Here is a 24,230-nt window from a genome sequence, read left to right as displayed (position 1 = left end):
TGATTGACAGGTGACAAAAGGTGGTACATATCTCTTAATGATTAGCGTTCTGGCCATAGGCTTCACCATAAAAAGTCCAAATTTTAAGATATGTTCTCAGAATTTTTAAGATCTATCTCAAGAACTATTGAACCAATACTGGGCTTGTTTATACTCAATTTTAATGCATTTTTCATGCTAATTCCAAATATGGTCATGAAAATAATTATACAGTTTGTGAAATTTTGGAATTTTTAAAGAAAATTTGGAAAATGTGGAGAGGGTTAAAATGTGATAATGGAAATTTGAATCAATTGTGGTGACATCCTCATGCACGATGAGGTATAATGGTATAGGTATTTACATAATGGAATGCAGCATGGTCTGTTGTAGATTTTTTTTAATTGAAGAGGTCAAAAATCTGTTAATTTCTCCTCTTCCCCTTTAAAACAAGTTACCTTTTACCAGACCATACTGCTAGAAGGTTGGACAAACCTGCCACAAGGTTATATATTTGGTACATAACATATTCCAAAGGTCACTACTTGGAAATGATGAAGGTGCATCGGGGCTAACTTATGTAGTCACTATACCAAATGTCAGAAAAATACGGTACTAAAGTTTTTTAATTAAACAAATGTTATTCTGCGTTGGCAGATGAAGTATGGTTCAATCGTAATCCTTTGGGCTTGGAAATGAAAAATTGAAAGTTTAATTCAAATACTTGGTCAAAAGAAGCCAAAACTGTTATTGCAAATTCAAAGATAGTGATGATATTCAGGCAGACAATTTGAGCATAAGCTAAAATATTACTCTTAATTGTAATTGTTTGTCTTAATTTTCATTATTTATTTAAGACAAAACTAATCATTTTTACCAAATCAGAAAACAAATTATACTGAAATAAGCCTGGTACAAATCTTTCCGCTTAATTTTTATAGTGTGTGAAAGAACATCATCATAAAAAAAATAAAGGTTTCTGGCCCTTTCCCTCCGAAAAATTTAAGGATTAAAACTGAGACATTTCATCTAGCCAAACAGTAAAAATTTAATTCCAAAAATTTGCACTGCATTTTTCTGACACTTGGAGTATGGCTACCTTAAGGGGACTGTGCACCCTCTAAAAGTGCTGTAACTTCTATAATTATTCAGGCAAGATATATAAAAGAATACAAATTGGTCAAGAAATCTATACAAACACAGATTTGATGTAAAACATCAATTTGGGAGGAAATCACAAATATTACAAAGGCCAAATTTTGTATTTTTCTTTTTCTATAGTGTGTTAACAAAAATTTGAGGCAAAAAAATCTTGATTTTTGTGTGTGTGTGATTTTCTCCAAAATTGGTGTTTGAACACAAAATCTGTGTTGATGTTTAGATTTCCATTTCAAAAATGTTAACTTTTATATATCTTGCCTGAATAATTAAGAAGTTACAGCACTTTTAGTTAATCCATTTTTTAGAGTGCAGTTGTCCCCATTAAAGACCAAACATAACACAAAATTTCCACTTTTTACACAAAATTTGTTGATTTTTGCCCCACTGAAATGTGTCATTTGTCTGGTGCTGCCACAGAAGACATTGGAATAACTGCTGCCACCCCATAGATTAGGATTAGGGTGAGGACTAGGTTTTAGGGATTGGATTAGGATTAGGTTTTAGGGTTAGCATCAGGATTAAGATTAAGAGAGAGTTAGGGTTAGCATTAGGGTTAAGATTAAGAGAGGGTTAGGGTTACAATAAGGATTAGGTTTTAGGGTTAGCATCAGGGTTAATATTAAAGAGAGGGTTGGGTGAGGATTAAGTTTCAGGTTAAGGGTTAGCATTCAGGCTAGGTTTTAGGGTTAACATTAGGGTTAGGAATATGGTTGGGGTGACAACCACTATTCTTCAGTCTCTTCCTACTACTTTCCTCACTATATACTTTTCCAATTGATACAACTGGGTGGAAGAGTATTCTAAGTGAGTGAAGTTGGTGCGTATTTGAACTCACTGCATCACCATGCATACCACCACGGTACCAAGAGCCCCTTATCACATAATTTTACAACATATCCCATGATTTTATAACATATTTTGGGATGCAGTTAATACACAATTCCTATCCACCTTAAAAGAAGAACAAATAAACCACTGTTATTTTCCTCAAACTTTCCCAGCAAGAATATTCAAATCCTTTGTTCACAGTTGGTAAACGTTACATAGATTCTGCCCAGTATAAAGTCATCAATAAATACACTTATGATAATAAAAATTAAAAAACAAAATAACTAGTGCAGTATATACATTTTGTTGCTGGTGGGACCATAAGGACAATTTACATTAAAATTCATGCATGCTGTGGCTACTACACAATCATGCAGATTGGTGAGCTACACTTGACACTACTATGTGTTGGCAATCCAAAAGAGAATTGGGTAAATGGGTTATCTCAACTTTGACCGGACAAAAGCCAAATTTAAGCTCCCGCTGACAAGTTATGTATTCTCTTTTGATTGACACACATATTTTGAAATACAGAATATCGGACAATTAGGGGACAATTTCAACTGCAACAGCACATTGCTATTTGAAATAATTCCTCGTAGAGTGGAACATGAACCATTAAATAGATGTGCCTGACTAAAGACGAAAATCTACATCAGTTTTAATTTGAATATAGGACCAAATATACCACTTCCATATTGTGTAGCAAATCTTCTTCAACTAGTTATTATTTGAAAAGCTTTACTTTTGCACACAATTAAATTAAATTAATATCAAAATCACTGTTCTCTGCAATTCCAGCTTTAAAATGTATGCCAATTTATGCATTATTATTACTATTCTTGGTTAATGTTTTTCTCAAAATTGACTTCTGCCAATTTTTACAAGCTGTATGCAAGTACAAGTAAGCAGCAACAAATTTCTATCATTTTTTTTTTGCATTAAAACATGCAGCAGTGAAATTTACAAATATGTGTAAGCCAGCTGCATTTCTTGACTGGGCTATTCCAGTTGAAATCCATACACCCCCTATGAACGACATGACCTTAATCTCCCATACAGGGGTCACCCATTAAGGTAACCCCATTTGAAATTCACTTTCCCTGTGTGGGAGATTAAGGTCATGTCTTCCATAGGTGGTGCATCTTCAACTGGAATAGCCCAACAGATGATCTAATGCATACACATCTGACATTTTTAAGTAAACAATACAATATATTAAATATAATTGCAAGAGATCTGTAAAAAACACCTGACAAGTACTATAATACAGTCAAACCTGCTGAAATTCTCTATCAAAACATCAACAATATGAAATTTGATTAAAAAACATCATTACATCAAAGTAAGCGGAAAATATCCACCAAACTGAATATTTAAAAAGGTCAACCGCTAGATATGATCAAAACATCAGCAATACCACACCTTCTAAAACACATAAAGACCCAATCAAGTTTGTATTGTATGTAAATTTCTATCAAGTCTACTACATGAATTTGATTAAAAATTACAAGAGATTTTTGAAAACTTTTTGTTCCTAGACATATAAATCAAAACAGCACATGGTACACAAACACGCTGATACAAAAATACGTAAAAGATGCAAAGACAAGCATATACATTTCAACAAAAAAATGGTAAAGATTGAATTAAAGAAAGTATATTTAATAAAAAATGCAAAGTAAACAACTGAGCTAGGACACAAATACGTACCGTTGGTTTGTAAATGCAGAACTACGGCACAAGAAGAAAGGACATTTGAAAATGTTTACTTAAAAATATACAGTGAAATTAATGTGCGAAATGGGTGACTAAGATGACACTGACCAAGTCGACCGGTTTTTTTTAAACAGCTTTTTGCTGTTTTCTGAAAATTTATGAGCGCATCATTGTAAACTGATATGGTAACTTGTATGAAAAGTGCTATGGACCTGCGTGTTGTTGATATTAACCCCATGAGAACTACCTGCCGATTGGCCAAAATTAATATTGTGTCCAATTTTGAACCAATCAAGGAGGGTATTAATAAAATCATCTGCAAATTTGACCATAAATAGTTTAAAGCCTAGTCATAATTGGCAATTGAAATGAGCATTTCAAGTTATCAACCAATCAGAAATGCTGTTAAATGACCAGTAGTGTCCAGGGGGTGAAATTAAGTGTGTTGCTGTAATTGAATTGAAGCCCAAAAATACAAAAATATAATATTTTTCGTTTCTTCCTGACCAACAACAGGCAAATGTGTATTATTCCATAAATTTGGTATGCAGGGCTCGAAATAATGTGGGCCCTATGGACCTCAAAAATTTCCCTTGGCTACAAAATTTTAAATGCAAGGGCCCCAATGGCCCTCAGAAATTCTGGCTTATTTCGAGGCCTGGTGGTATGGCTAGATAATAGACCTAATAAATAATGTGCAATGCATTGTGGATTTCATGTAAACTACAATGTCAATAGAGATGTACTAGGTATCTGAGTCAACAAACTTCAAATTCAAGCGTAGAAGTAGAAGTACCAAATGCAAATATGAGCTCATATATGCAATTTTGAAAAAAAAAAAACCCTTCAAATTCAAGCGTAGAAGTAGAAGTACGCAACGCAAATACAAGCTCATATGCAATTTTGAAGAAAAAAAATAGATAGTGTCTGCCAGTTTGTCAGCAAAATGAAAAAGCTTTGATTATTGTTGACAATGGTTTTTATAAAATGCTAAATTTTGTCTTTGTGTGTTTGTATGTGTCAGCTAAAATCACACTGTAATCTGTGTTAAACTGAAAAGAATGTAAGGCTATTTAAGTTGAAATCCATTCACCCTATGTAAGACATCACAAAATCTCACAAAGAGGTGGTGTAGATTTCAAAATGGAGCCGTCCATTCAGGTAACCCCGATTTGAAAATCACACTTCCTGTGTGGGACTTTAAGGTCAGATCTTCCATAGGGTGCATGGATTTCAACTGGAATAGCCCAGTAGTAGGCCTGTTACCATACAGTTATTTTTTCATTTTTCACTATATCCAAGTAAAATTCAAGTAAAATGTTAACAATTAGATTTGAAGATATTAACAGTTAGGTCAGTGCATCTCAATGATATAAAATGATAATGGTAAATAAGGGTCAAATTCTGAAACATAAACAGCAGATTCCATAAAGTATTGTGCTTGTTAATATAGAAATCAGTGGATACAAAGTAATGAGCCTTGTAAAATTATAGAATATAGACAACAAAAAAATCATATCATTTAGAAAGTAACGATGAAAATATTCTGTATTTTTAACAAAAACTTGAATTTAGAAATTAATTGTATAACATCATCTGATCTGATCGATCGATGACAAGTTATGAAATCAAACACAAATGGAACTTGTGATTAAACTGGGAATGAGCAGAAACAAACAGACATTAGTCCTTCACCAGCATGCTGTATTCTTGAAAAATCAATAACCTATTTCATAAAAATGTCGTCACATTTCGACCTATACAACACATGTAAGGCCCCATTCATTTGAAAGTTTGTCTCAAAGCTCCTCTGAAGTTCAAAATCTAATGTGGAATGTATTTTTTTTAAATAATTTTTTTATCACAGATACAAAATGTATGATTTGAGTCGTATATGTTTAGACACTCAAGAAGATCGGAGACGTTGACCACTGGTGCGGGTGACAAGCATTGCTAAAAACACAGTGTAGAAATTTCAGAAATTTTATCTGTCAACTGCAAATCATGGCCTTCTTTCATGGTTTCAATAGTAAAGAAAAAAATGGGAAAAAAAAGAAATATAACATTTTTTTGAAAATTCAGGTGCACAAATTTCTAATGTGCATGTGCGCTTTGAGACAAACTTTAATTAATGGGGCCTAACACATGACAATACTATACCTGGTCTTGACAAGCTAGAAGTAATGCGAGTTACTCATAAAGACAAACAAAAAACTTTCTGATCTGAAAACAATTGTCATTATAAATATGAATTCATACCAAAATTTGACAAATTAGTATCAAAATTAAAATTAAAACTGGTTAGTAGAAACTTTACCTTTTCGTCGTTTCAAAATCAAGATCATCAAACACTTTAATAAAGCCCTCCAGTTGAGTCACCGAACTCTCTAAATCAAACTTCTTGGGATTATTAGTCTCTGGTTTTTGTCCTAACACAATACTGTAGGTCAATGGTGTGTAAAGGGATGTCGCTGCCACGGTGAGTATCACATCTCCAACAGGTGTATCTTCCGGGATGATTAATGGGTTCTCCCAGTTCTCAGTCCATTGTGGTGGGTCATCTGACGAGCTACTGACGGTAACCTGTACTTCGGCTCTGCGGTTTCGGCCACCTTCATCTCTAGCCTCTACTTCAAATGTTTCTACTTGGCCCAGGAGCTGCAGATGATTGACAAAATGTGACAAAGATGATTGCCTAGATTTTGTTTGAAATTATACAAACTTACTTCACAACTTTTAAATCTGAACATTTTCAGCATCACTAAGCAAGGAAAACCAAACTTGTCTTATATTAGGCTAAAAAAATAATGATATGTCTCAAAGCCATTTCAGTTTCAAAAATGAATGTGGAATGAGGTCTTTTTAAAGATTTTTTTTTTTTTATATTTTTTTGAAACTTGCATACTGCATAAAATTGTGGTTGATTTACACAATTGAAATACAAATATCAATTGATTTATACCTAAACCAATGCGAGTATCGAATCCAGTAACTTTTCTTCCAAATTTGTCACAGAATTTCATGATTTTATGGCAAAAAACTAAAATTTCCTGTAGTGTTTCACAAACCAGTGTTTGAAATACCACATGCACAAATGCATTTACTTATCACTACTTACCTGCAGGCATGCTTGTAAAATTTTAGCCATAATGTTGAAATTAATAAATACATCTGTATAAATAGTGTACTCCATTTCTTTTAAAACTTTTAATTGATTAAACCGAATCTTTTCAATAGGCTTTCACAAACTCTTCCAAAGATGATGACATCACTTACCGGTGTCACTTCAATTTTGGTAAAAATCTCGCCCTCCTGGTTCATAGCAAAGTACCGACTCTCGTAGCATCGGCAATCATTGTATAGGATATATCACTGTTTAAATCGGCATCCTCTGCTTGGACAATGAGAAAGGTAGACAGAGGAGGAGTGTCTGCTGCTAAAGAACCTGGGGAAAAAAGAGGTTATATAATATAAATGTTAATGCATGGATTTGAATATAGTGCTACATAACAGTAGCTGTGCATGTTTTTACCTAAAACTATTTAAAATAAACATTTGTACCGCTTTGAAAATATTCAGACTGGTTGTTTTTACCCTGTAGCTTGAAAAGAAACCCTGGCAGTGTCCTGATATAATGCAATAAGAACAGGGGTTCTTTAGGGAAAGCAGGGTTCCTGCACCTTAAATCCTTTAAAATTCAAGGACTTTCAAAGTCTAAAAGCATGATTTTCAAGGACTTACCACAACACAAAAAATCATGATTCGGCTCTCTATGCGGCACATATCAACAAAAGTGACAGCTTCCTCTCCACTCCCCAAATTTTGTCAAAATTATACTTTAGGTAAAATTCCAATCTTCCAGGATCTTGTGCAAATTTCCAGGACTTTCAAGACCTTGAAAAGGTGTTTTCAAATTCAAGGACTTTCAAGGACTGTGGGAACCCTGGGAAAGGTATGTATAGGGGTGTGCAACTCAAAAGGTTTGTATTTTCAGGCTCTCCGATATAAAAATGGACTGCAAAATTTGTTTATAGAAGGGGTGCTTCTTCAACTTTTGATCAAAATCATTTCAAAATCTCTCCCATTTTGTATCTCTATTTTGATCAATTTGGTATTATTTTGGGGTTAAGTTTTCAGATTCCTTGCTGCACATCCTGCACTCAAAACCAGTATCAAGAAGCCCCCTCTCACCTCAGGGCAATAACTTACTTCTGTATTCAGACAAGGCAAACGTTGGTGTCTTATCATTGACGTCCAACACAGTGACCGTCAACCTACAAATGCCAGTCAGAGGATCTCTAGCATTGTCTGTGGCTGTCACTGATAACTCATAGGAGGCAAACTTTTCCCTGTCTAGGTTCTCGGACGTGGTGATCACGCCGGAGTTACGGTCCATGTTGAATGGCAGATCCAGGTTTTCAGTTCTTTCTATGCCGTAATCTATGTCGGCATTGTCACCTCTGTCAGCATCTGTAGCTACGACCTAGTAAATGAATATAAATATAAGCATTGTTAGAAATATAGAATTAGGAATTTACAACATCAGGCCTAAAAAAAATTGTTCAATCAAACAATTTCTTTAGGCCTAGGTTTAATCTTATTTTGCTACCATTGGTTTCACGCACACTAGGTGGAGATCATCCGACAAATGGACTTGTCTTTTGCACGGAAAGATGATTACTTTTTCTAACTTCAGTCTGGTGGATTTGATTTGGTGCTGTTATGACGCTATTAACAGTTTATTTTGGATATTCGATCAACTATATTGTGCATCGGAATTAAGAATATAAATACAAGAAGAGACGAAAGGCAGACACCCTCCACAAAAACATTACAATAGATTGGTCTGACCATAATACATGTTTGTACAGCTGCCTGTATCAGTAATATATATAGTTGCTCAAACGCTGAATAATGTTTTTGTGGAAGGTGTCTGTCTTTTGTCTCTTTTGTCAAAAAAACAAAAACCAACACTCATTTAGAGGCATATATACTTGTAGATGGAATTCTACGGTATATCATAAAATAAAATTTGATTTTTAAAAGCGACTACTTTTTTCTATTCTTCTCTCTCCATACTATAAATCAAGTACAACAGTATACAATTAAATCTGTATGCTGCCCAAACTCCACTATCCCTTGGCAATAGGGAAGTAGGGGCCTATGTGCAGTAAGGACAGACAGCAGAACTGTGGTTGTCCTACATACAATAAACCACGACAACCCTAAAATACGTACCTGTAAAACCAACGCTCCTTCGTCGCTATCCTCCGATATCTCAGGTTGGTATGTAGCACAATCAGGAAATATAGGAGCATTGTCGTTGATGTCGTTTACAATGATGGTCACCTCTGCAATGCTCACGTGGATGGCACCCACAGCAGGTGCCGTGGTACAGCAGCTGCCATCGTCCCGAGCACTGATATTCAGTGTGTAGGACTCTTCTGGTAGCAGACCGTCTGTTCTACGGAAGATTACACCTGGAAATGAAATATTTGAAAGACTGGTTAGATCTCTTTTCTGTAAGAAAATAATTTTAAAAGTTCTGCAAACATTGCTGTTATTAATTGAATCTGCAACTGAAACTTGGAACAGCAAAACTCAATGAACCAACTGATGACAGATTAATTTAGAGAACATGTGGTGAAAAGCCTAACAATGGCGACAAGGCATAACAGAAGAAAGAAGAAATGCCATGCACATATTTGCCTGGCATATTTTATCTCCTGCCCATTTGTGTCATTTTTGGTTTTGCTCATTGTCTAACAGCTCTGAGCAGCAGTGAACCACTTGATTGGCCCATCAAAGCTCTTTTAAGAGTATCAGTTTGATTCCATATAACATTATGTTCATTGACCTTGTTACATCTGTTAGGCTATTGTTCACCATTGCACTTTATATAAGTAAGACAAATGAGCATAATACAATCAGTACTAAAAATCACAAGGACCACAAACTGAACCTTGTGGTACACCACACAAAAGCTCCACCTACCTGCTGTAGGATCAATGTCAAACTTGCTATCCAAATTTCCTCCAGCTATACCATACTCGATGCTATCACCATCAGGGTCGCTGGCATACACCGTACCGATACTGTAATCCCTCTGTGCATTCTCATCCACATAGTATGTGTACTGTGCCGGCTGGAACACTGGCGCTTCATCGTTGACATTCATGAGTTTAACCCCTACACTTGTGGTTGCCGTTTTCTGTGGGTCGCCTCCATCTCTTGCTTCTACAGTGAAGGCATAGGAATGGTCCTCTTGGTTGTCATAGTTGAGTGGTTTGGTGGCAAAGAGTTCACCATTGTTGTCGACCATGAACAGGTCCGCATCGGGACCTTTGACGACATAACGTTAAGGCACCATTCTCCCTTCGTCACAATCCATTGCTGCAACTGTATATATCAATGTAGAAAATATACACAAAGTTATTTCGTTAAATTGAATAATGCAACTTTTTGAAGACTACAGTTTTTGTCAGAGAAGAACGACACTTGTTTACATTTTGAGAGATGCAGAGCGTAAACACAGAAGTGGTGTTCTGATTGGCTGAATCAATCGTCTGACAATCATAGCAACAGACCGATAATCTGATTGGCTGATTGTGCGTCAAATTGTTGGTCGATGCAGATCAGTGCCTTTGAAATCAACACAAAGCTACGCGTATGTCGCTCACTAACAGGGCGCTCGCGTCAATCCGAGCAAGTGACTGCCGTTCTTCTCTGAAACCCAGTGTAATTGTATGAGACAAAGATAAGTTGAAATGAAATGTTACGAATAACAATTACTGTTTTGACAATTTGCCTGAATAGTTTTGACTTTACATGGTACAATCAGCAGAGGTATAGGGGATGCACTGTAAATTGCATTATTAGACTGTTTGCAGTCAATTGCACATATCACCTAAACAGGGATGGTCCCTCGTTGCATTAAAGTCCACAGTTGGAATGTAAAGTTAAATTAATGTCCGCATTTGCCGCCAAACACCTACGCACCCTTTACATACTTCATACACACATGTGTATGAGTGCATATGTGACCATCCATGGCGAAACCAGTGTTAAGTCGCAGTATTGAGTTTCCTAGATTAGTAATATGCATCACTTCTAATTGTTAGGGAAATAGGTGCTCAAATAGCCAATTTTCCTCTTGAAATTCCTTTGTTTTCTATTGATTTATGTAAGCGTTATTGATCAATATCTCTGAATAAACACTGGCGACTTTACACTGGGTTCGTGGTGGATGGTCACATAATGTGCAACGTTCCTCCTCTCAAATAATGTAACCAATATGTTTTTCCCACATTTGTTTTTTTTTAAACTGAAACAAAAGTGTTTTAACAACCTGCTTGTTTCAATAAATGAATGTGCATAGCATCTCAAAGGTTTGCTTGCATAACATCCTACGCATCAAAGGTTACCATATAAAGTACCCTGTAATAATATCATCAAAAACTAACACCAAATGTTATCATAAAATCTGCGATAACAAAATCAGAAATAAGATGCTGAAATGGGCCATGCCAATTAAAATACATACACCCCCTGTGGAAGACATGCCCTTAATCTTTCACACAAGGAGTGTAAAGTTCAAATTAGGTTACCTGAATGGGTGACTCTGTGTGAAATCTACACCCCCTGTGTGGGAGATTAAGGTCCTGTCTTCCACAGAGGGTATATGAATTTCAAATGGAATAGCCCAATACACTTATCATACTAGAAAACAAAATCATCTCATCAGGGGCCCAGGGACTGAACAAGTAAAATAAGGTAAACAGGTTAAGCAAGATTGCAGATTGTAACCGACACTGCCAGAAATGACAGCGGATGAAAATGTTCCACAAACTTAAATCATCACACTTATATGTTCTGGATGAAATTGCTATTTGTAAACTGATCTATCTGGCATTTCTACAAATTCATTACTAACTCCTCGTCCCGGCTATCATCGGCTTTGCCTGGCCCACGTGTTTGGTTTGCTCTCGCAGCACGAATTGTCTAGGTGCAGATTTGCTGGCTGTGTGATTCTGATGTTATTTTTGTTTTTGGCTTTATTAATTGTGGGGGGAAACGTAGGGGTATGCGAGAGCTGAGATTTATTGAGATTGGTTGGTGAAGACTCACAGAGTCTTTTCTTTTAAACGGAACAAACATGTAGGATTCACTATGACCTACTGATATAATTTCCGATGGCACAGTTCACTTAACTCCATACAAAAATCACAAGTGAAAATTTGACCTGAAGTTGCTGAGTAACATATTCAAAGGTCATTCTATACATGTACAATCCTATTGGGATTAGGGAACTGTGTACTGACAGATGAGCATGTTTGAGAGAGTAGCAAATCATGATGGAAGTTGTAAAGCGACAATGTGTCTCAACTCGGATATCGCACGATGCTTACAGGATTTGGTCCAGCTAAAAGAAGCAAATCTTGCGCTTCTAAATTAGATACAATTGCTTTGCTGCACGTTTGACGGATGGACATGAAATGTCAGTTGCAATTTTGACTTCATAATATATTGACGCCCACATACAGCAATAGAAACTGACAAGATATGACATACAACATTCATGCACCACACACTAGGATCCACAACATGCTCATCTATCAGGGGCACAGTTCTTTAACCCAATACATTTGTAAATTCATTGAATGACCTTTGAAAATTTGGGAACAAACACTCATACTCTGCAACTTGAGGTCAAATTTTGCACTGATTATGTAATTGAGGTTATTGGACTATGCCATTGGGATTAGGCTATTGTAGTCCATAGTAACATCTACAAAGTATTAAATTAAACATCTTTAAAAAAATATACTACAAAAATGGCAAGAGTTATCTTGTAATTTGCTCAGTTAATTCCAGACGTGCTTGCTTCCATTTTATTAAGTACATCTTTAGGAACTACCTTCAGATGCTTAAAAATCAGTTTGACATTTTGGATGTTTGGAAAATTATGTCTTTGAAGGAAAATGTTCACATTATATGCCGTAGCCAACCCGAGGCGAACATATAGAGAAAAGCCTATCTATCCGCTATATAAGCTTATATACAAGGATTCAAAGTTGATGCTTATACACCTGGGGGTAAGGTCTCCTCATTCACAATTATTGAATTTCTAACTCAATTAAAGTTCAGGTTTTGACAAACACAGCTCGCAGATTTCCCAGCCTTAAATGAAAATGGTTCCATCTCTGCTCATAGGATGCTTATAAATGCTAATTATAGTACTCAATTTCACCTGAACTTGAAATTTTCTTTTCAGGATGTAAAATTAGACATAATATTCTAGTTTTGCTCAGTTTTGTGTCGTCTGCTAGCCACATATCATTGACCCTTACACCCAGAATCATCTTGGCTCAGCCTCAACCTGTTTATAGGGCCATTCTATTTGAAATACACACTCCCTCTAGTGAAAGATTTAGCTCTTGTCTTCTGCAGGTGGAGTATGGATTTCAAATAGAATATATATTTGGGTACCTTCCATTTGAATTACTAGTACTCACTCTAGTTGTGGATGATATAAGTAAAGTCATATAGGGGGAGTATGGGTTTCAAAGTAATTGACCCTAGCCAATTACATTTGAAAAACATACTCCCTCTGTGGATGATATAGGTTGAAGCCATATCCAGGGGGAGTATGGGTTTCAAAATAATTATCCCTAGCCAATTACATTTGAAAAACATACTCCCTCTGTAGATGATATAGGTAAAGCCATATCCAGGGGGAGTATGGGCTTCAAAAATAATTATCCCTAGCTAATTCCATTTGAAAAACATACTCCCTCAGTGGATGATATAGGTTGAAGCCATATCCAGGACCAGGGGGAGTATGGGTTTCAAAGTGATTAACCCTAGCCAATGCCATTTGACAAACATACTCCCTCTGTGGAAGATGTTTAGCAGATTTCAAATGGAATAGCCTATAGGAGCTGTTATCATAACACTATTCTATCCAGCACAATACTGCTCCACATCTGCATGTCTATCTCCTCGCATTGGTGTGAAAAATGCTCACAAAAAACTCAAGAACCACTAACTACAGATGAGAGATGTTGGTCCTGAATTAAAATTTACTGAAATTGTTTTACAAAAGTTTTGATTATGATTTTGCAAGCACATAGAAAGTAAAGACAGAAAATACACCCTCATACAACCTATTCCCAAAATATCTTGATAATTATTCACAATAGGTTGTTTTCTAAACAGTGCACGTTTTGACCACCTTTTACACATGGAGTACTGCATAACATTTTATACACTAGAAATGCTGCCTTGCAAACATGGCAGCCGGAACTCCCTTTACAGCTTTTACCTGAGCACTCACTCAGTGCAATATATTCGCCCTGTTTCTTGACTTACACTAGTTAACTCTATTACAGATCAATAAAAGAAAAAAGATCTGGCTCATATTAAACCAGCCAGTAGACAGAGAGTCTGCTCACCTGATCCGATGGATTCGTCAGTTCCTTTAGTTTCGTCCACATCAGGGAAGATGTATGTGTTGGTGTCAAACGTTGGTGTGCAGTCGTTGATGTCCAAAACTTTCACATTAACCTAAATGCAAAGATAAAACATTTATAACAATAAGTTATTGTTTAATTATTCAAGTTTGCTTCATGAAGTGAGGAGGCCTTATTTGCACCTTAAGACTCATCTCATTTCCTACATTTCAATTTCATGTTTCAATTCCAATGCAAATTTATGATCTGGAAATAAAAAGTTAGTTTAAATTGATTCTATTCTTTTTTTTTAAACTACATGAACTTACATATGAATATACATCATTTTACATGAATTTGTTTGTTACTTTTAATGCATCCATGTCCAAACAGTCTATTCTTGCATGCAGAATGTGAGACAAAAGTCTTCAATGTGAGACAAAAGTCTTCAATATGAGACAAAAATCTTCAATGTGAGACGAAAGTCTTCAATGTGAGACAAAAGTCTTCAATGTGAGACAAAAGTCTTCAATGTGAGACAAAAGTCTTCAATGTGAGACAAAAGTCTTCAATGTGAGACAAAAGTCTTCAATGTGAGACAAAAATCTTCAATGTGAGACGAAAGTCTTCAATGTGAGACAAAAGTCTTCAATGTGAGACAAAAGTCTTCAATGTGAGACAAAAGTCTTCAATGTGAGACAAAAGTCTTCAATGTGAGACAAAAGTCTTCAATGTGAGACAAAAGTCTTCAATGTGAGACAAAAGTCTTCAATGTGAGACAAAAGTCTTCAATGTGAGACAAAAGTCTTCAATGTGAGACAAAAGTCTTCAATGTGAGACAAAAGTCTTCAATGTGAGACAAGTCTACAATGTGAGACAAAAGTCTTCAATGTGAGACAAAAGTCCACAATGTGAGACAAGTCTTCAATGTGAGACAAAAGTCTTCAATGTGAGACAAAAGTCCACAATGTGAGGCAAAAGTCTTCAATGTGAGATAAAAGTCTTCAATGTGAGACAAAAGTCTTCAATGTGAGACAAAAGTCTTCAATGTGAGACAAAAGTCTACAATGTGAGACAAAAGTCTTCAATGTGAGACAAAAGTCTACAATGTGAGACAAAAGTCTTCAATGTGAGATAAAAGTCTTCAATGTGAGACAAAAGTCTTCAATGTGAGACAAAAGTCTTCAATGTGAGACAAAAGTCTACAATGTGAGACAAAAGTCTTCAATGCGAGACAAAAGTCTTCAATGTGAGACAAAAGTCTACAATGCGAGACAAAAGTCTTCAATGCGAGACAAAAGTCTTCAATGTTAGACAAAAGTCTTCAATGTGAGACAAAAGTCTTCAATGTGAGACAAAAGTCTTCAATGTGAGACAAAAGTCTACAATGTGAGACAAAAGTCTTCAATGTGAGACAAAAGTGAGACAAAAGTCTTCAATGTGAGACAAAAGTCTTCAATGTGAGACAAAAGTCCACAATGAGACAAAAGTCTTCAATGTGAGACAAAAGTCTTCAATGTGAGACAAAAGTCTTCAATGTGAGACAAAAGTCTTCAATGTGAGACAAAAGTCTTCAATGTGAGACAAAAGTCTTCAATATGAGACAAAAGTCTTCAATGTGAGACAAAAGTCTTCAATGTGAGACAAAAGTCCACAATGTGAGACAAAAGTCCTCAATGTGAGACAAAAGTCTTCAATGTGAGACAAAAGTCTTCAATGTGAGACAAAAGTCTTCAATGTGAGACAAAAGTCTTCAATGTGAGACAAAAGTCTTCAATGTGAGACAAAAGTCCACAATGCTCCCAATAATCAGCTTCATAACCTGGTCCAATCTACTATTAATGTAATCCAATTCCAAACCCAGTATTTACAGTATGCATACATTTACTGTCCAACATTGGTTTCATCTCCTATGTATCAGTTGCTCTCAGATACCACACGGTCCACACCCATGAATCTGTGTATCTTTAATTGTGCACAGTTCACATCTCCCTCTTATTTTCTCTATGCAATGTTCACACTTGTCAACTTTATACTTAAAATATGCACAACACCTTATCAGACTAGCAGTTTAATATTCACTGTCATAAGTCATATCATAGTCTCCCATCCCTACACCCTCTTTCAACTTTGTCAAGCCAATATGGTAAACACATGCAGCTAGGTTTCGAAACCAGGGGGTAATAATTTGGGTACTGTTTTTGACCTATTTTTGCCAAATTTTCTGACTCCCTACCACACAACAGGTCATCAACAAAATTTGGCTTTGTTAGCCCTCCCCCATCTTAAAATCTTTGGAAGCCACTACAGTACACAGTACACTAGCACTTGAGATCCTGAAACAATTAATACAGATTTTATTATTCTAAAATAATTTCCCTTTACTCCCATCCTTATAATTTACTCCTAAAAAAACACACACTAAAATTGGGTTATTCCCACACTACCCTTGTGGAAGTTGTTGGAAATATATTCCACAGGCAGGGGTATGAATTTCAAATGGTATGAACACATTAGGCTGCTCTGTTTGAATTTCATACACCCTCTGATAAAGATTCAACCTCAATCTTCCAAGTTCCATTAAGGGAATCCATTTTGAAATCTACACCCCCTGTATGGGAGATATAAATATCATGTTTTCCACAAGGGGTGTATGGATTTCAACTGGAATATCCTAATAACATCACACATCCCACCATGCCAAGTCAGCAAGTGTCCATCCATCCATCCTGCCAGGCCTCCTAAGTTTTCATCTAATCCAGCAGGTTGATGTTATTTTTGCGCCGACCAATTGAACCGTTTCAACCCAGGGGCTATTTTCCTTGGGTAAAGCTTCTTTTAAATTAAGAAGGGCGTCGTAAAGCCTTATCAAATGAACTTGATCTACAAGAAAAGCATGTGCCATTTTTGTCTTGGAGAAAGCAGGGAGGCATTGACGAGGTAGGTGTGATACCTCATCATCAAGTTCTTGTCCTATGATGGCGACTCAATGGGCTATTCCAGTTGAAATCCATACACCCCCTATGGAAGGCATGACCTTAATATCCCACACAGGGGGTGTAAATTTCAAATGGAGGCACCCATTCAGGTAACCCCGTTTGAAATTCACACTCCCTGTGTTGAAGATTAAGGTTATGTCTTCCATAGGGGATGTATGGATTTCAACTGGAATAGCTTGATGGGCCATGTTACCGCATCATTTAAGCTGATAATTATGACATAGGCTATTCCTTTGAGGACTGTGGGGCATTCATGATGTTCGCATTTCAGTTCTAGGCAACACATCATAATACTAAAACTTAATTAGATATATAATCACAGTCACATTCCTCGCTAATTTGAAGACATTCGTGATCACCACACTATGTCTGTTAAACCAAGTGAAAAGTGACTTAAAATCATAACGCCATGAGAACTACCTGCCGATTGGCCAAAAAGAAGTTTTCATTATCAATTGGCCCAATCAGCAACATTGTTAGAATAATTTCACCATGCTAAAAAATTGGGGTGAATTATTTGCAAAGCTCCATTCTGATTGGTGATTAAAGTGAAAATATCATGTAATTGACCAATCAGAGGCAATGTTAGATCGGCAGGTAGTGCTCAGGGGGTTAAAGCTATTCTGTAGCCACAACCATACAATTCCAGACATAACTACTCACAGCCAACTATATTTAAGAAATAAAGGGTAATGCATTATCTTTTACACCCAAATAATGTGTCGAGGCAGTAAAAGCGTAAATAATGGGTGAGGCGCAGCCGAACCCATTATTTAAACGTTGTTACTGCCGAGGATGCACCCGTTATGATGATGCACCCTTTATTTCTATTCTATTACCAGAAAATAGTGAGATTTAAAAGAAAATATCATTTTTGGCACAAATATTTTAAGTTGTTTACTTCAAGGTGGAGTAGCGTGCAGCGTAAGTGACAGCGTAATGCTGTGCGTGAGAATGTGTTACAGCGCTTGACCCATTATTGCAGAATAATGGGCTCTCACGTGACGCGTTTTAACAAATCACAGTGCGTGATTTTTAATAATGGGTCGTGGAGGTAATAGAATTGCCATTAAAATGTTTAGAAATGCTATTTTTAAAATGTTTGATTCACACCAACCAACAAGTGTCAGTTACAAAATCACCGTAGCTTGTGAAAAAATAATTATCTCATATCACAGTACGAAACAAAACCCGATCCCCATTTAATATGTTGCCTGTTTTTCTCAGTCAGGAACATCTCAACCAAAATCCTTCGTGACATCAACCATACACCACACCCTTTAACCTTATCCATGTATTACAAGCCCTTGTATGACAATCCTATGATTCCAGTCAAAACAAACCATAATAGGCCTCTAGTCACCCTATGTCACATCTTGTTCACCACTCTCTGCCCTGACGGATTCCTCTCCTCCGACCTACGTTATCCAAATCATACAGCATGGCTTTATATTGGTCCCCAAACTCAATTCATACTATGGCCCAATGTTTTCTATGTCTTCGGGAAAGAACAATGTATAAACATAGCTTTAGTTCACCGATGCAATGCCAGATATTATGTTTTAGTTTTTTCATGGAAGTACTAGAGATCTTTTATCCTCCTTTAAGAAATTGAGCATGAATACTTGCTCCAGTTTTCAGATGCATATAACTCTCAAATCGATAATAAAGTTACAAGATTTTGGGTTAATTCCTTAACTCCTACATAATTATTCTGTGAAAAGTTTATTTCTGGAACCTTTATAAATAACAAAATTTCACATGTAGGGCAATTTAGTTATATAATGTTCACTTTTTGAGTGCAAAAATAAGAAATAAAGAAGATATTCATAGTTTACAACACAAAATGTGAATGAAGTATCTCTGATTACTAACAAGAGACACAGCCCATAAGTGTAGACCCTAATCACCTAAAGTAACCGTCACAACCTGGATTTTTGTTTTGTGTTTCAGGAATAATTATGCAGCTTGATAAATCCACAAGTCTCACAAATTTGTTACTAATCAGTCTGATGCTTATTTTGATCAAAATGTGTTTATTTGTTTGTTTGTTTCCCCAAGCATAGAAGGGTGATTTGTCCATACGCCAGCAATGCAACTGTGTAAACACGCTGATTCGAATCTACCACGGCAAAATCCAACATAGCGTTACTCTCAACTTGAGACAAGACAGAGTATAGTCACTAAATGGTCATCATCTAATTGGCCGTACATCACTTACAGCATCCACATTATTCCGCAGTAATATAGCAACGACAATAAAATAGAGAGTCACTATGAATTCATAGCACATCAGTACCACTCCCACGTTTGCTATAAGATTTCTTCTATACTTTCACACATTAACACTTGATAGTAAGCGATATCTCGCCCACAGTGGATCTCTATGATGTATATGCTGTTACTTATGCCTAGGATGATGGTGATGACAAAGATCTATCCTAGTACCCTGGGAATCAAACACTTCAATGCTTTTAATATAAAGCTACAGGTTTGGAGAAGAACATTCTGATGTACCGGCACCCACGATGAAAGGCCTCAAATAACATGTTTGTCAGGTTTCTTTGTCATTTACTTCAGGCGGTTGTTACCAACATAGTATGAAACCCTAAACCCTAAATCCAACCTTTAGCAAATTTATGTGTGCATAAATTCAATACAAACTAATCGCACAGGTTAACTCAAAAATATATATGCCCCTTCACAATGATAAGGTAGTAGTATTAATATTCATTCACATTAGTCTTGTCCTATCAGGACACAAGCGTACTTATCAGGACTCAAGCTTGTTTCCTTACACAATAAACATGCAAGTACAAGCAAGTTTCCCTTAAAATGACCTAAAAATAAGTTCACTCATAACAATTTTAGAAATTTAATTGTCACCATTTCCAATAACCAATTTTCAAAATAGGCTTGTATGTCAGACAGTTTACTCAATGCACTAAAATAGCACTTTTTACATTATGTACAATAAAGGTCTGCAAAAATAGAGTTGTTTAACATCAAAATGTTGATTGAATCGACTCCATCACCGCTGCAATTCAATTAAACTCTTGAGGGAAAAAAGTGCAACTACATTGTCTCCACAATATCTGAACCACTCAAACTCCTACGTCTTGGACTTGATGAGTTTTATTTTTATCCACTTTCTCTCTCTCTCCATTTCCGGTCTCTCCCATTTTATTCATCATTTTGAGATTTCTGCTTGCCTTAAAATACATTAGGCTGTTGTCCCTTAAATACTCTCTATTATTCATTTGATACTTAAGTGCATCATCCAGGCCAACAAGTCTTAATATTTATATGCATGATTTCTGGATTCTTCCCTTTAAATCATCCCTCCCCCACAAACCCACTACCTACTAAACCCCCGACTAAACCCACCCACCCATCAGCACATCACATCTACTTGTAAGAACCTGCAAAGGACTGTTCCATTTAAAATTTGCCATATCCCTGTGGAAGCTTCAAAAATGAGTCTTCCACAGAGGGAGTATGTTTTCAAATGAAATTGTCTAGGGTTAATAATCTTAAAATCCATACTCCTTCTGTATATGGCTTTACCTTTATCTTAATTCCACCAACTTGAGTGAATATTTCAAATGGAAATGACTTGTCTATTATATTTGAATCCCAAACTCCCTCTGTGAAAAACTTTAGAAAAAGCTTGCACAGGAGGAGTATGGATTTCAAATGGAATAGTCTAATGTGAACCTACAACTTGAACTTTGACTGCTCATTGCCAGAGGTGGGTAAGTGCAATAGCTGCCCTGTGAACATTTGACAATTTACACACATTATATTGTACTCGTCTATACATGGCAGCTATTGCACTTACTCACTTCTGGCATTGAACTTTTTCTTATCAACCAAAGGATCTTGCAAACCTGAAGCTAAGCTCCTAACCATAGACCCACTTGAAGATGTACAATCCAATCGAGACCCAACCCTGCCCTGGCACACAAAACATGATGCATCTTTATGTTGTTTGTGATACTCTGGTGGTAGAGGAAAGGAACTGCGGATGTCCACAGTTGGTGATAGGTGTCCATACTTATTGTATTTTGAGTGTGCGTCCTCATTTGTAGGATTTTACAAATACACCCCTACCCATAAACACCCCTGTCTCTACTACACATACAGAAAACAACTTACTCATACTAAGTTAGTCTCTCTTTAATTATCATCTGTTCAAAAACCTCAAAGCAGCAAGTCATTCTACACCTATTCATGATATTGTCAACAATTTCTCACTCCATAAATTAACAACTCAAAGCTGCACGCTCTTTTAAACAAGCTTAATAAAATACAATGGTACTATTAAATAATGCATAGCTAGAAGATCAAATTAGTTTCTTCTTGTCAATATTTAATTCGCCGATGTATTCTTCTTTTGCCGAGTGTAACATTGGCTTTTTAAAGTCTCAAGGAATAAAGGATGTCATCGTCATGGATTAGCACCAGATAACGAAAAGTGAAACAAGACATCTTATAATTGTTAACCTTTAGAAGACGTCAACGCGATTAATAATTGATTACCAATTTACGGCTGTGGAAGATCACAACATAATGGCTGCACGATTTGGTCTTTATTTGTGATCTTGTCTTGATTACATAAATTAACATTTAGAGACTAAATAATGAAAGAGAAACATGATCTTGGTAATGATTGAAGGTGATTAGGACCACGCTGATCCGTGTGCGACTTAAAGCGTTGGTAATGTTTGCGCACTCGTTTAACCCCCTGAGCACTACCTGCCGATCTAACATTGCCTCTGATTGGTCAATTACATGATATCTTCACTTAAATCACCAATCAGAAAGGAATTTTGCAAATAATTCACCCCCATTTTTTGTGTGGTGAAATTATTCTAACAATGTTGCTGATTGGGCCAATTGATAATGAAAACTTCTTTTTGGCCAATCGGCAGGTAGTTCTCACAGGGTTAACAGAGCTGGTAAATTGATTGAAAGTAACACATCAATCTCATGGATGGAATTATATAGACGGGCAAAAAAATTGTGATTTCAACTGGAGCCTCTTAATGGCAACAAGTGACAAAAATAGATTTGATTTATCGTGTTTATAACTTTATTTGCTTGCTTTTTTGGTATAGGTAAATTTCAATCTTCTTCATCATGTAGAAAAGGTTTTTCAGTGCAGTAGATGCATGAATAAGAATGAATTAACCTACAGCACAATACTTTTTTTTATTCAATTTCAAAATTATTAGTTTGATGTAAAAGCTATCTATACTTTCAGTACTAAATGGGTGGAAATTGGGCTGTTCCACTTGAAATCCATACACGCCCTATAGAAGACATGACTATAATCTCCCACACAGGGGGTGTAGATTTCAAATGAAGTCGCCCATTCAGGTAACCCCATTTCAAATTCACATTCCCTGAGTGGAAGATTAAGTTCATGTCTTCCATAGGGGGTGTATGGATTTCAACTGGAATAGTCCATTACGAAGCTTCTATTACTGTGCCTGCAAAATTAAGTCTGCTGTCTGTCAATTTTTCTTCAAATTTTGTGTAAAAATAAAAACAAATGATGTATATGCCATAGGCCATGTATTTTTAATTTCTTGCGTTTTTTTTTTTTAATTTTCTGATTGTTTGATATTTCCAAGGCAATATCACTGTGCAAGACTCGATTTTAAGAATTATGTTATCAACCACAGTGTTATCATTATCATGGTTATGAGATCTGCCTATTTGAGGCCGATAAATACGTTGCTATAGCATCATATATCAGCACTGAATCAAAATCAATACATGGAACTCAGTGATGTGAAAGATGTCAAATCTTTATTCTGAGCCCATCAATACCTATCCCCATTCAAACATGACCTTTGACATCTACGAGATGTTGAATACCATCCAGCTATCTACTTCACAAACGTCATGCATCGCCATAAATTTTGCCTCTCTGACAATGCTTTCAAACTCTAGACAGAATCTCCATCAAGCCAAGACTGACAGTCCTGTCAACTGTTCTAAATGAGTTCGCATGGTGAGCCATCAATTGTCAATACCGCTTAAATGGCAAAATGTCACACACATTTTGACTGCATACACTATGCCATGAATCCCATCGCATTTTGTTCCTTTCTTTGTTAGCACGGACTGTCTAAATGCCACTCTATATCTCTCGCCATAACCAGAGTGATTTTTGGTGAACTAGTTGAAAAAGAATACCACGCTTCAAAGTAGTAAATTAGAAAAGCAAATGAGAATACGTAATAATAAAGAACTAGATTGACGTGGGGAAAACTGCCGTAGATGCTGCGCCAATATCGTTCATAAAAGGCCGTTGTACAAATAAAACGCAACATACTCATAAAGCGTGTGTAGTGTTACTTTCTCCTTACTCTGACACAAATTTAGCAGCAGATTGAATTAAGCTGAGGCACAGTTTTTCACTAGTATGATCCACAACATGCTCATCTATCAGAGGCACAGTTCTTAAACCCTAATACATTTGTATAGTCATTGAATGACCTTTGAAAATTTGGGTACAGAAACTCATACTCTGCAACTTGAGGTCAAATTTTGCACTATGATTACGTAATTGAGGTTATTGGGCTATGTCATTGGGATGAGGATATTGTGGTCCATAGTGTCTGGCTCTGATTGGTTTGATGAATACAGACAGACCCTTTTAGTTTGCTTTAATTCTGTGCAACCTATACGTATGTGCTCTCTATTCAGTCACTTTTCATCCATAAACAAGCTCCTTTTCCTACATGCAAACCAGTTCCCTTGTGAAGAGATTATTTGCATCTTTCACCGAATTTGCCGTATACATATAGCACCAAGGGTGATGGAGGTTGCCACTGGGTATGCCACTGGTGGACGAGGTCCCCTGTCCTATCCCCTGTAGGACCTCTTGCTGTCTTTAACAAATAAGTGATCACAAGTTAGCTTGAGTTAATATGAGTTTGTCTCAGCTTCTTCAAATAGTAAATTTTGAAGTTAGACAAATGAGCCATGAGAATGCTTCATCCTTAGGAGGAAACATTCAGCCATAGGTCACACCTGCTCATAAACACTGTGGTAAGTTTTGACATGAGTGAGTAAAACT

At 36.3% G+C, this 24,230-nt stretch overlaps 2 protein-coding genes across 2 annotated transcripts in view; both read right to left on the bottom strand.

Annotated features, from left to right (window-relative positions):
• LOC140136235 (neural-cadherin-like) overlaps positions 1 to 8,030 on the bottom strand; it is a 48,843-nt gene extending 40,813 nt beyond the window's left edge. The window contains 4 exon segments of the mRNA XM_072157958.1: positions 3,682 to 3,702; positions 6,005 to 6,345; positions 6,964 to 7,132; positions 7,897 to 8,030. Coding sequence (XP_072014059.1) covers positions 3,682 to 3,702; positions 6,005 to 6,345; positions 6,964 to 7,008 — 407 coding nt within the window. The 5' untranslated portion in view covers positions 7,009 to 7,132; positions 7,897 to 8,030.
• A 1,886-nt stretch (positions 8,031 to 9,916) lies between these two features.
• The window catches only part of LOC140136236 (neural-cadherin-like), a 107,589-nt gene continuing 93,275 nt past the window's right edge, over positions 9,917 to 24,230 (bottom strand). The window contains exons 6-7 of the mRNA XM_072157959.1: positions 14,142 to 14,253; positions 9,917 to 10,086 (exon numbers count right to left, since the gene is read on the bottom strand). Coding sequence (XP_072014060.1) covers positions 10,046 to 10,086; positions 14,142 to 14,253 — 153 coding nt within the window. The 3' untranslated portion in view covers positions 9,917 to 10,045. The remainder of the gene's footprint in view (positions 10,087 to 14,141; positions 14,254 to 24,230) is intronic.

This window comes from Amphiura filiformis, chromosome 16 (assembly GCF_039555335.1).
Source record: "Amphiura filiformis chromosome 16, Afil_fr2py, whole genome shotgun sequence".
Lineage (NCBI taxonomy): Eukaryota > Metazoa > Echinodermata > Ophiuroidea > Amphilepidida > Amphiuridae > Amphiura > Amphiura filiformis.
This window is presented reverse-complemented; position numbering and strand designations above follow the sequence as displayed.